Source organism: Choristoneura fumiferana, chromosome 17, assembly GCF_025370935.1.
Source record: "Choristoneura fumiferana chromosome 17, NRCan_CFum_1, whole genome shotgun sequence".
In the NCBI taxonomy this organism is placed as follows: domain Eukaryota; kingdom Metazoa; phylum Arthropoda; class Insecta; order Lepidoptera; family Tortricidae; genus Choristoneura; species Choristoneura fumiferana.
The window spans coordinates 9689331-9703015 of record NC_133488.1 but is presented as its reverse complement, the minus strand read 5'-3'; the positions used below and the strand labels follow the sequence as shown (position 1 = coordinate 9703015).

Sequence of the window (13685 nt, the reverse complement as noted above, 5' to 3'; positions counted from 1 at the left end):
GCCAGGTAGACCGAATAATCAGAACCGACATCTCAATAAAATCGCTTAAACTTACGACCTGAGATTCTCGTAATACTTTTACTTTTAATTTTGTCAAACTAGGCCTGTTATTTTTTGTGTTCAATTTTTTAATTAAAAAATTGTTAAAACGTCTTATTGTTTTACTCAAAGAGTAACCTATTAGGCCTCCCTTAAGGTCAAACCTCCCCTCAAGAGGTCTGCCCTTGACAGTACCTACAAAAGAGCAAACCTGATAAAGAAGTTAAAAGGAGTAACTTTAAATTTTGGTTTGCCAACAATGATAACTGTGACGATGGTCGTAGACAAACTGTAGCAGTAAAATATTTCGCTTTTAATTTTATATTCTGATAGATATCGCTGTAGGTACTGAAAATAAAACGATGCTGAATAAAGCTAGGTTTTTCCATGCCGGTATTAAAATAATTTGTTGAATTTGATTCAATGGAGAATGTCAATTTTTGATTTAATAAAATATTCATCCGAGATTGGTATCAGATACATTATATTAGTGCCATGATCGGGTCTTTCGAGTTGAGTTTGTGCTTAACCGTGCTTTGAATGTGAATCGAGGCGCGGTTCCTTGAAGGAACTTGGTTAATGTAGGTACGAGTATCTAATGCCAATCTGGGATTTATATTTTATTACCTAAATCAAACCAGAGGCCGTTTTTGTATGCGAAATCTGTCATTTGATTGCGATCGCGAGCTTCAGAAACGTTATGCAATACGGCCTCAGTATTTTGTGACAAACAATCGTGTTCTCTACTTCTAAATATGGGTTGCACTCTATGCTGTAAAACGCAAAGGCGATAGCGTAATTGGAAATTTGTGCGACACGCAGTCATATCGTTTTCTTATTTTAGTCGTCTAGTAAGTATATAAGTTTTTTTAGGGTCCGTAGCCAAATGGCAAAAAACGGAACCCTTATGGATTCGTCATGTCTGTCTGTCCGTCCGTATGTCACACCCACTTTTTTCCGAAACTAAACGAACTATACTGTTGAAACTTAGTAAGTATTAAGATTTTCACACATAAATAGAAAAAAAAACAATACATTTTGGGGGTTCCCCATACTTAGAACTGAAACTCGATTTTTTTTTTGCGTCAAACCCATACGTGTGGGGTATCTATGGATAGGTCTTTAAAAATTATATTGAGGTTTCTAATAACATTTTTTTCTAAACTGAATAGTTTGCGACTTCCAAAGTGGTAAAATGTGTCCCCCCCCCCCTCTGTAACTTCTAAAATAAGAGAATGATAAAACTAAAAAAAATATAATTATGATGTACATTACCATGCAAACTTCCACCGAAAATTGGTTTGAACGAGATCTAGTAAGTAGTTTTTTTTAACACGTCATAAATCGTAAAGTAAAGGAAACTTTTATATTATGGTACTTGCTGCTACGGAACGAAAAAATACACGTGTGTTGCACTGGCATGTCTTGCACGTCTGTCCGCAGAAAGGAAAGATAACTGAGTTCTAGTTCATTGACCGCATACTGTCTATAATATACTTATGTTATCCATCTATATTATAGAGGTCGACTGATCAGTTACCTACGCATAAGGTGGGGGACCTGATATAATTCCATTATGATGGCACGGCTATCAGATTAGATGAATTATTGGGATTGGTCGCAAATCGATACTATTAGCGTTCGTGAACATTATTAACTGAAACATTGATTGATTGTAATGGTTACTGGCGTAATAGTTTGAACATTCATTTAGCCTAGTTTATGGAGAACGATGATGTAACCTCGTTTGCCTTCCTCTCATAACATAATAAAAAATGTTGGTGAAAACATACGAGTATGAATTTTAATACAGTTTATTCTTCGCTTAGTGCAATTACATAAAAACCGGCGTAGTGTTTAGCAGACCTCACACAGTTCAATGATAAGTTTCGATCGATGTTTGGATGTTCTCTTCTAAATTTGTAATTTATTATACAACTAAGTTACAGGGTTTTTTTATGTGTCCAAAACAAAACAACCTCTGCCCCTGAATAATTTGCGCTGATAAATGTCCATAAATAGGAAACTTAGTTCTTGTAAAGCTTTCACCAGAACACAAGACAAGAGGGCAATATTTTTCGCAGATAACTTCTTGGGAATAATTAAATTTAATGTCACCATTACTAGGGGTCTAGGGTCGATCCCAGATTATTATCCTTCGGGCTGTCTTTCCTTTGTTAGACGGAGGTAACCTCGCCCTTGTCGGTTTCACTAAGAAAAATTACACCCTTTTATGCGGGCCTGTTTTCAAGATAAGTGCTTTAAAAGCTGCTTTATACAAACAATAAATAAAATTGCGCGCGGCTTCTTGAATCTCACTTTAAGGTGTTGGGTTGTGTATTTTTCATTTGCAATGCTTTCGTTAGCTTCTTGCGTAGGTAATTTCAGAAAAGCGCGTGTTTAAGATTCAATAAGCAGTGTGGAAATCGTCGTGTGAGTTAGGTTTTGCATTACATTGCTATGGTCTATGAATAGACTGTTAATACAATAGCTCTTTGGTACTGCAATGTAGTTCAACTCGCCCTCGTCCTATGAATAACCACTAGGAATTTGCCAGACGTTGTTGGGGTACACAGAGTACTTTATAATATGTTGGGGTACGAGTTGTGGCGCATGTCACTTCTCATACCCTGACAGCATTTCGATAGCATGGACACTATCATATTGGTAGCTACACTATGGACACCATTGGAACCATTGGAATTGTACATTGGGTAATGAAATATAGTGAAAATTTCCTGTACAAACTGACCGTAACCTCGTAACAACAACAAACGTGATTTTTTCCCCGTTTTTTCGTCGATACCTATTAATAACGGCAACAGATAGACGCTTGAAATATTCATTGAATATTTAGTCATATAGGTATTTACTTTAAAAATACATAAATAAATTTAAATAAAATAAATATTTAAGGGCTAATATCTAATGTTATATCGATAATGGTGCGGAACATGCGCGATTCCGACTGGCGCTTGGCCGATTTTTTACTCCTCGGCAGCGAAGCTTACGCCTAGAACAAAGAGCTAATAATAATAAAAAAAGATTTTGCATCATCATCATCCCAGCCTATATACGTCCCACTGCTGGGCACAGGCCTCCTCTCAGAACAAGAGGGCTTGGGCCATAGTTCCCACGCGGGCCCAGTGCGGATTGGGAACTTCGCACGCACCATTGAATCGCTTCGCAGGTTTGTGCAGGTTTCCTCACGATGTTTTCCTTCACCGCAAAGCTCGTGGTAAATTTCAAATGTAATTCCGCACATAAATTTCGAAAAACTCAGAGGTGCGAGCCGGGGTTCGAACCCACGACCCTCTGCTTGAGAGGCGATAGGTCAAACCACTAGGCGACCAACCCAACTAGGTTGCTTGTAGCTTCTAACATAGCGCAAATTAAAAAAGCAGCCGTCAAGCTGCCATCGTCCTATTTCCATTAGCAGGCAGACAGTGAGCACAATGGTAAGCAAGCTGTTAGGGCATAATGAAGGCATTGTGCTGCCGCCGCAGTACAGGCGGACACAGCAGCTCTGTCTAGACAAACAAGGATCCTTTTTGTTTCTATTTTCTGTTAAACACGTAAATTAGGAAGACCCCTGCTTCCTCTTGTTTTTGCCAATAATATGTCGTCACCCTATACAGAAATAAAATCTTTTTTCTGACTGTACTTGCATTGTCACCCAAACTACATTTGCATACTAAATTTCAAGTCGATGCCATTAACCGTTGCAGAGTTTCGTCCTGCGGAGACGATCCTGGCCGGACTACCAGGATGTCACTACCAGATTATTGTATTGTCACACAATTCCAATTAAGTATGCCAAATTTCAAGTCAGTCGGACTACTGTAAGTTGCAAGATTTGACTGCAGACAACGGGACAGGTGCAACTAAATAAAAGCTTGTAAAAATAAGACACGTACTCGTAATGACGCCAAATATAAAGATCAAGCCTTCTTAGAGAGTGTTAAAAAGGCGCTTGGCTTCATTTTTTAAATGCGCTAAGAAATTAAATCCGCTCTCATCGTATTTTGTTTCAGATAAAGTATAATAAGTTATAAGTAAAATTAGTAGGTAGGTACGAGTATAAAAATCTAGTACCTGGGCGACCGAGCTTTGCTCGGGGTAAAACTCGATAATAAGCGTTTTCCCAGAGATAAGACCAAGCTAGATCGATTTGTCATCCCCGAAAACCCTTACATAACAAATTTCATCGAAATCGTTGGAGTCGTTATAAGAGTTGCTCGTTGTATTACATTCAGGTTCAAAGAGAATTAGACTGTTGCTGAACCAGTGAACTAAATATATCTTCGGACCCATCTGCACTTACCACAAGACAAAAGGCCTTATTGTCGAATGCATTCGGAATCACATCGTCTTCACTACTTCTTTCTGTTACAAGGTATATTAGGTATACTATGAGGGTAGAAGGAGATGATGAATGCGTGCACGAGTGCTCGGGTATTAGACAACGGCCACAGGTGAGATAGATCTGAAGACAATCGCAGTTCAGGTTTAAACAAAAGGAATGGTAGTATAGAATTGGTTGCACATTCGTAGGTACACACGAGTAGCATAACTGGCTAAATTTCTGGCGGCAGTTGAGTAAAAAGCAGTGTTGCTTCCGACTTTCCAAAAAAAATATTTTATCAGTTTCTAATCTGATATGTTGGCAGCCAACCTACTGTTCTCTCGTCCGCGCCACCGTCGTCGGTCGTAGATTGACGTCATTATCTGCAACCTCTCGCCGACTCAGCCGCGGCCCTGTCGCTCGCTGATATATCGCTTAGAGCACCCGATTTATTGGCTCTGCGTGCTCGATTGTAATCGCATCGACTTAAATTTCGATTAGTCAGTGCGGATATGAAAGAATTCTGTCGGTCTCAGCCATCGATGGATTAAGGTAAATGTGGAACGGATGCCTGCGTGTAGGCTTTTGTTTTATTGTGAAAGTCATGCCTTGCTTCCTGTGAATAAATTGGGATTGTTGAAAATCTATGGTGTTTTTTTTTAAGGTTCCGTACCTCAGATAGCAAAAACGGGAACCCTTATAGGCACTTTGTTCAAGACCCTTTTTGTCAGGAACGCGGGAAGGTATCAAGTTGAAATTAATAATAATATCACTACTCAAGTCTGCTACCTCTTGAGGGAGTGAAAAAAATAAATTTCTAAGTCAACACAATCAAAAGATACAGTCATTATAAAAAGTGTTTCCAAACAAATTGCAGCTTGCTAGCACAACATTTACTTACTCAAAATACGATATTTGACAACTTCTGAATTTGCCATATCATATATATTATTCTGAATATATAGGTAAGTATACAGAGTGTTTAGCGAAGAGAAAACTTAAATTGGATGTAAATTGGATTTATAGTGATTTTTTGAAAAATCGATATACCTGTATCTTTCTCACTCTTTTCTCTATGCAGCAAGTATGGCACTACTTGCATGTGACGTCACATGCAAGTATATCTTTCTCTGTCCAATCTTGAATTTCAAACGTTTATAACTTTGTTATTTGTAAAGGTAGCTTAAAATTGTTTCTCTAATTGATAACAGGCAAAGTGAATTAAATTTATAATTATAATACATATTAAAATAGTCAAATACCCGACCCGACCAAATAAAATACCTATAGTTTTCGTAGAAACTAGAAGCACAACCAATAAGAAAAGTAACTACTTAGGTAAGTACCTGATAAAATATGGTGGTTCCCCCATGCCTTCCACGCCGCAGTGCTGGAGTGCAGAGTTCGTAGTTGACAATAGAGAGCGCCACTGCTTACTCTCACATTAGGCTCCTAAGTTACCTTTTACGACACCAACGGGAAGAAAAGGAGCCTATTCAAAACCACACATGGCACGGACGCTTCAGATACTAGTTATAGCTCATGATATCATTGGCGTCTGATGTCATGGAGGAAACAAGTAACAAACCGGCGGGAATGGAGTTGTGCGGCACTATGTCACTGATAGATACTCAAGCACAAAATCTCGAGCCTTCGATTCACACGTACTTCATGAAATTCATGCTAACAGTACCTTCCTAGCGCCCATACTGCTGAGACGTTGGCATGGCCGCATAAATCACCAGCAGTACAATTTATAGGATCTCTAGCTTATTCAATTACAATCGAGTGTTTGTGATTTAAACCTTGTTTCGTATGACTAATAATTGATGGTTGATCAATCAAGGATTGACTCTTGCTTCCTAATGTCTTTGTAAACGTAAAACAAACTTTCTTAGTAAAATCAAACAAAATTCTTATCAGGATCATGTAGTTATGGTCAGTTGCAAAGAAAATTCCAAAGGTGTGGTAACTGCCGCTACAAGGGAGTCGATACTATTTACCTACAGGAAAACCTAAGTCCTCTATATTTAATCTTAAGTAACACATCATCATCATTACAGCTGAAGATAGTTGTACCCAAACGTCTCAGTTATCGGTTCTACGCCGCCATTATTTATCGGTCTCATGCATCTTGCATCAGGTCGTCATCAGAGCCCAGATCGTCCCATGCGACGAATAAAGTCACTTCTGCAAAATTGCTACTTTTCACTACGGGCATTTGAATTTTCTCTTAGTTTAATTTGATTATAACTTTGTAAGTAAAAGAAGTACGTCAATGCTATTTAGTATAGTTCTTACTAGAGTAGTGAAGATTACTTTTGAGTAGCAATCTATTTTAAATGTTAAGGCTTTCAAGGAATTCTGGGTCTTAATGTAATATGTAACTATTTACTTGGGAACGCACAGTTAAAAATTCGGTGTTATGAGAATATAGAACTATGTTTATCGAAGTTTGACTTTGAGAGCCGAGGTCTATAGGCATATGAAACTTTATTCCTCGGATATTTTGATATTTTTTTCTACAACATGTGACCAAAGGACTCTTACCACGCGTGGTTAGAGAGGGTCATTTTTTGTTGTGGCAATGAACCTTAACATTCTAAGGCGGCTTAATAGTAAATAAGGTACGTGATTATTCGCAGCGACGAAATAAAAAATATTAATGCTTAAATATTAGTGTGAGATCTTTATTAAAAAGTATATCTATCAAAGTTATAAAAAAACAACAACATCAAAGGCCTGCACCGAAGCCAGTAGCAATACTTACATAAATAAATAAAAAACGTCTCTTCACAAATTAAAAATCACAACATGCTCATGCAACGAAATAATTATAAAAATAACATACTTTTATCAAAAATAAACTCAATCATACAAATAAATCAAATTACTCAGTCTCAGTAATAGTCCCGTTTCGGTAACAATGAGGAATATTCTTGAAATAGTCATGATGTGCTCTAGGAATAATATCTGAGTCGCATAAAGACATAAGGTCTTTATACTTATCGAAAGGAATCTGTAAAGGATCATTGTAACATTTTTTCAAATTGGCATTGTTATTAGAGTTTCTCGTGGTGCTTCCTACTGCAATAGTGTCATAGTGCTCTGCACTTAAATCATATTTGTAGCAAAGCTTGTTTGGATCAGTGGCGGCAACATGCACTTCTTTGATTGAATTCCACTTAACTTTTTGACCCCTAATATTCTTGCTCCACAATTTATCAGACACTCTGTCCTTGAAATCATAAAAGTCATCCTTCGTCATGTCCCTGACTTCATAAGGACATTCGGTACTATTTTTTGCCCATCTGACCAAAAGCTGCCACTCCTTTGGAGTGTAAATTTTTTTTGTTCTCGCAGCATTTTCTATTGCTGAATGCACGCTGTCGCCCTCGTTTTGCGTGTGCCCCTTTTCCATGAATCTATGTGTAATCGAAACATGGAATTGATTAGCTGCATGAACGTATGACGAGTATACAAAGCGGTTACGGTTCTGCCCTGGGCAATTATCTGACCAAAACAAAAAAAATCTAACACCGTCTCGAGCATTAGCCTCTATAAAGTCGAGCAAGCAACTGCTGACCTCATTTGCCCCCCGTTTCGCAACTGTCTCATCCCACATGTAACATACAGCACGTTTCCGACCCATATCAAACAGAGTAAAATTAAAGCAGGACAATTTCTTCTTATAATAAAAAATACTAACCTGTCCAAAAGGACAAGTCAACACTTTTTCGAAATCGAAAACAGCACTAACAGTAGCACCATCTGACTCCTGAGACGTTATTTTGTCATTCTTCTTCAAGTCTCTAGCTAATTTTTTCCTAGCCTGATGTTGCTCAAACGCATCTATCTGTTCTTGAGAAGGGTTTGCGATATTACGGTACGTATGACACTGATCACACTGATCCTTTTTTGGGCAAAAGAAGCCCAAGTTAAAATTCTCATTTACGATGTCGCGGTATTGTCTCTCAGTTTTAGCCTGAATAGGATATTTTTCGCTATCAACCCAATCTTTGTACATTGTGAACATACGAGAAATACTAAGACTCCCATCTAAATACAGCTTTGTAGTCTTTTCTCTGAGATAATGTGACTCAATAGGTTCGAAAGCTTTCACGTGATCACATACACTCGTTTTCATCTCGTCAACAATAATTCTCTTGTGCTTTTGATGCCGACCTCTTTGATCCTCCGCCATAACAGCACCACCATCATATTTTTCCCATGCAGTTTTGATTATTTTACCACTCATTCCAATAGTATTTAAAAACATGGTCTTGCATACTTTAATTTTATCAGTAGATCCGACATTATCTGACAATATCAGCGGTAAGAAATATGTTATAGTAAATTGCCTGTTATTAGGCCCTTCTCGATTAAGGCAACGCGTTTTTTTCTGTTTCGTGGAATTGTTGACTACAAATAACCACTGTTTTTCTTTACTCGATATAGCCCAAAACTTTGAAAAAATTTGCTGTCTATTTGCTGGTGTCAATTTTTCGAAACATTTGTAGCGACAAATGCAAGGTGGCCCCAGTACCTTCTGCTCGACGACGTTACCGGCCCTGTTGATGAAAGCTTTACCCTTATTTTTGAGTACTTTTCGTTTTACATCAGACCAATTTGACACATTCCTTTTGCGTTTCTTTGATTGTCGTGGTTTACTGGAAGCCTCATCAACAGTGTTCTGCCATATCTCATGTGCCACGCAGAATGCATCGTTACATTTCTGATCTGAATGCTTATTTAGAGGTGAAGGCATGGGTGTGAGTACATTTACATTTAAACAATTTATCACGTCGTTAGTAGACATGGATGGCATTGGTGAATTTTCAAAACTGGCAGTAATCTCTACATTAAAAGGCGACGGCTCCATTATAGATAGCGGTTCATTTATAGGCGTCAGTTCCATTATAGATAGCGGGTCAATTATAGGCGTCTGTTCCTTTGTAGGCGATGCTTCTAATATTGGTGATGTGCCTACAGAAAAAGTGACGGGTTGAACGGCGACACTACTTTCTCTACCCAGATTTTCCGTCGCATCTCGCTCTAGGTCAATAGGCGATGATTCCATGCTGTGCGATGGATGTATATTTGCAGAAGATGTGACTGGGTTAACGACACTACTTGCCTTAATTTCATCTTCCGTCACTACTCGGTCTTGAAGTACGTCTCGTAAGTCTTGATATACTTGTTCAGCTCCTTCTGGCAATGGAGAAGAAAATAAATCATCCCGTTTCTCTGAAATAACAAAGTTAAATTTATTAGAATAATGGAACCAGAAATACTCCACTATATATACATTATATTATACATAAGACAGAATGAATGAAAAAAAGTTGTGTAAGCAAATTTACAAGGAAAGTGTGCTAGGGCAAGTTTGTCGGTCTAGGGCGTCCTCGAAATACGTAAACCGACCTAAACCATTGAGCATGTATGAGGAAAGTGATGAATGTGGATGAAGCGAGAGAAGTTTGTCAGAATAGAAGCGTATGGCGCTCTATTATCTCTGGCTGTCTTGCATGGAATAAGGCGTGACGTATTGTATGTATGTATGTTATTTTATTCCATAAAAATAAATAGAAAAGAAAATATGAGACGTAAATGGTATTAACTTAAATGATTTCCGTAGAAAAAGGTGACATATGAACAAGTGAACTAAACAACGCGTGTCTGTTCCGGCGTAAATGGTTGCAAGTGCTCTTACAACTCTGAAATTCTTTCTAGTTTCCATCGATTAATGGTACACAACTATATAAGTCGTGCCTATTAAAACTTTTTCTAAGTATGAAATCTATATAAAACTTGTATTGCTAAGATCGTAATAACGTTACGAATACATTTTTCCGATTTATATTGATTTACTATAAAAAAAGTTCTAAGAGGCAATATGCAACTTTTTACTTGGGAGTCTAATGGTAGAAGCACTTGAATCATAAAAACATAAAAAAAACACTCTATTATTTTATAAATAGAAGAAAAAGGTACTTACGTGTCTGTGAATCATGATAAATATCCTCTGTTGGACCATTTGCAATGCTATCATTAATTTCACTTGTACTTTGTTGGTTCAGTGCTAAGTTTATAAGTCGCCTAGAGCGACGATTCATTTTTATTAGGGGTTAGATTCGTGCGCTATAAAATTAACTTAAAATTATAAAGAAGCTCACACCAAAGCAAAACAGAAAACGTGCCAAAATAACATAAAAATAACAAAGCGTGCCGTCTCCCGCGAAGACCGGTGACGACTGACTATAGAACGGCACGCGCGCCCCTCCGCGGGGGGAGGCGTCCGGCGTGTAAAGTTCTATCGAGATGTACAACTTTATACGTCGAGTTCATATCACATGTAACTTTTTTAGGGGTTGAAATCTCAAAAAGTACTTGGATTTGAGAAATAATTTATATACAGAAATGAAGCTGGAGAATAGCTTAATAAAACAAAACAATAAAATCAATTTAGTCATTTGTTATCATACGACCTTTTTCGTCGCATGGGACGAGATCATTTTCACGGCATTTTTTATTAGTGACTTCTCACTTATAGACTCTACCTAAATGATATCTGTAATAATATTATCGTAAAAAAAATGCAATATCTTTTATAATAAGGACACTAATGGAACACTTATTAGCACTACTACAGACTATGAATATGAAATTGAATTATTAAATTAGAAATTGTTAACTATTCATTGTTTTCATTGAATAATACATATTTTATTTTTTTATCTATTTTACATTTTCTGATCTAAATTTAATTGGAAAATATCACTCTTTAACGATAAAACGGTCTATTGTTGACCTCTACTTTTAATCTTTTTGAACATGTTGTGTATTGAATGTCGGAAGTCGATAAGTGAGAAGTCACTATGACAGATCGAAAATTGCGCGAAAATTCCGGGCTCTGGTCATCAGTCTACCACATGAGGAATTTAACCACTCTGAATCTTCAGGTACGTACGAGCACGTTCGGCATCAGAAGTAGCTATACACTTTTGTACTTTGTTGCTTTAGGCTGTGTTCAGACACGGCGAAAATCACGCGGTTTTAGCGCATCGTCTCTTTTCAGAGTATTGCCTGAGAAAGAGACGGTGAACGCAGTCTTACAGCCACGTACGTAACGCCATGCAATTGTGACAAATGTTTTAATGCGACAGAGTAAAAAAAATATCCGCTACTTTGATGCTGACTGTACGTAGCTGCCACATCACAGCACATCATAAAACAAAGAGTGTTAATGTAATCGGCTTTTTCAACATTAGCCGGACACACTGTTGCATGTCTTGATCAGAATTGTGGTGCAAACAGAAACCAACAATGGCTACAAGGCATCATGCTGAGTTAGGACCATTTTGTGTTAACCTGTTTGTTTCTGTGTTTATCTTTATTACACTTACAAATGTCACCAGTATTTTTTCCCTTTTTTCCTTTCCTTTATAAAAAAGCTTCAAAGGCGACCAATTACGTTGTAATTATAAGAAACTCAATATCGAATCGGAACGCTTGCGGATTGGTTGAAATACACAAGGCAGTCCCATTAACATACTCTATTAAAGCAAACAGAATGTAGAATAATATGTGGAAATATATGGCTTTATTTACTGTAACCTCGGAGTCAGCACTCGTCGAGCGGCTGCCACCCACGGAGATTTATTAGCTGGGACATATATCTCTACTTAATTGGGTTAATCTATTTCAACCCCGCTCACCTTCAAACGATATCTAATCAAAACTAGGCCTCCACCACCTTTAATGCAATCCAGGGGATTCTTCAGTAAGTCATTAATTAATTAAATGCAGAGATAATGTGGAAAAACAAGAGATTGTCATTGGTGTACGTCTTTGTAGAGATAAAGAAAGATAAAGAAAAGCGATAAAATAAGTAGATAAATAACGTGCTAATAAATTAAGTACCTATACATACTTTAAACTTTAAAGTTTAAAGGACGTAGTTTTAAAAATATTGCTAATTAGCACTTTATACAACAAAAAAAATGTATAAGTACAGTAAAACAATAACAAAGCATGAAAAAAAATTTTTACTGCGTTCTAAATATAAATTCAACATTCATTCACTCTAAATATAAATAATTATTTCGAATTACTTCGTAATTTTTGAGGCATTAATTTATTCCAAGTGCAGTGATATGGCACAAAAGTCAAATCAATGGACTGAAATATTACAAAAATTTTCACAAAATACCATACGAAAGTGTTAAAAACTGTGTACCTATTGTATTTTGACAAATTAATGATGGCAGTAATTTTCTAATTCTACTCTTATTTAAAATTTAGCACAATTTTTGGCCACTTTCAAATGGCATTTTCGAGTGATATGTATTGTATACGATGGACTGGACGATGATAATTTTTCAAAACTATATTACATTCTCAATTAAAAAAAACATTAGGTACAATAAAACTCTCAATAACAACCGAAAAGTTAACTACCGGCAACTACAGACACATTGCTTGTAGAAAAGCTATAATTTGATACATTTCATAAGACTCGGCATAAAATGGACAATGTAGCTGTTCACATAAATTCGGTCCGTATCGGATGTTCGGATGTAGGAAATGACTGGACTCAAATGACGGAAACGGGTTCAGCTTATTTTGTTCCCGGTCCGGATACTCTTTAGAGATATCCGCAACCAACTACACTTAAAATTTATTTACTATCGTAGATGTATTTCATGTCAACGAATTTGGCATTTATTGGATAAAAGGTACACTAGGTTTGCGTGATCAGTATTTTGTACCAACTAGGACTAGGGTACTTTGGTGGATGGAGTAGCTGATACAACATGCGGTGGTAGATTTTGCATAATTTTCTCGTACATTTTCTGGTATCTACCAATGTCTATATTAAAGGATTTCATTGTTGATTCAACTTTGTCTACGAATTTATTTGTCGTGATCTCGAGGGCTTTAGCTTGCTCCACAGCGTTCACTAGCTGAGTGAACTGCAAGTTGCTCTTATCGTCCGCTCGTTCAAATTCCGCGCGCATATCTTCAATTTTCTTCCTTAGCGTTTGTTTAGCTATATCTTTTACGATTTCACTGCAGCGAGGATGAAGCTTCATTGTTTCTGTGTAAACTGAGGCTTCTTTTGGTAGTTTTCTTCTTTGGAAAACTACGTTTAGCGTTTTGTCGATTACTGGTTTATCGGACTTGTTAGCCATGTTTGTTCCGTTGATATTTGTTCAAAATGTTTGAATTTGCATGTCTTGGAAAACAATTATTTAGAAAAGGAAAGTTTTTGACGACATATATTTGCGGTAGGTGTGGA

The 13685-nt window shown here is 37.1% G+C and overlaps 2 protein-coding genes across 2 annotated transcripts; both read right to left on the bottom strand.

Annotated features, from left to right (window-relative positions):
- Positions 1 to 6553: 6553 nt before the first annotated feature.
- On the bottom strand, positions 6554 to 9419 carry LOC141436913 (uncharacterized). The gene has a single exon (XM_074100033.1). It carries the CDS (start codon positions 9300 to 9302, stop codon positions 7275 to 7277), a length of 2028 nt encoding a protein of 675 aa, XP_073956134.1. The 5' UTR covers positions 9303 to 9419; the 3' UTR covers positions 6554 to 7274.
- A 3021-nt stretch (positions 9420 to 12440) lies between these two features.
- LOC141437265 (uncharacterized) lies at positions 12441 to 13685 on the bottom strand. The gene has a single exon (XM_074100528.1). It carries the CDS (start codon positions 13576 to 13578, stop codon positions 13165 to 13167), a length of 414 nt encoding a protein of 137 aa, XP_073956629.1. The 5' UTR covers positions 13579 to 13685; the 3' UTR covers positions 12441 to 13164.

What these genes read in the sequence shown, in the direction of transcription:
- LOC141436913 (XM_074100033.1), bottom strand. Translation starts at nt 9,302, where the DNA reads ATGGAACTGACGCCTATAAATGAACCGCTATCTATAATGGAGCCGTCG.
- LOC141437265 (XM_074100528.1), bottom strand. Translation starts at nt 13,578, where the DNA reads ATGGCTAACAAGTCCGATAAACCAGTAATCGACAAAACGCTAAACGTA.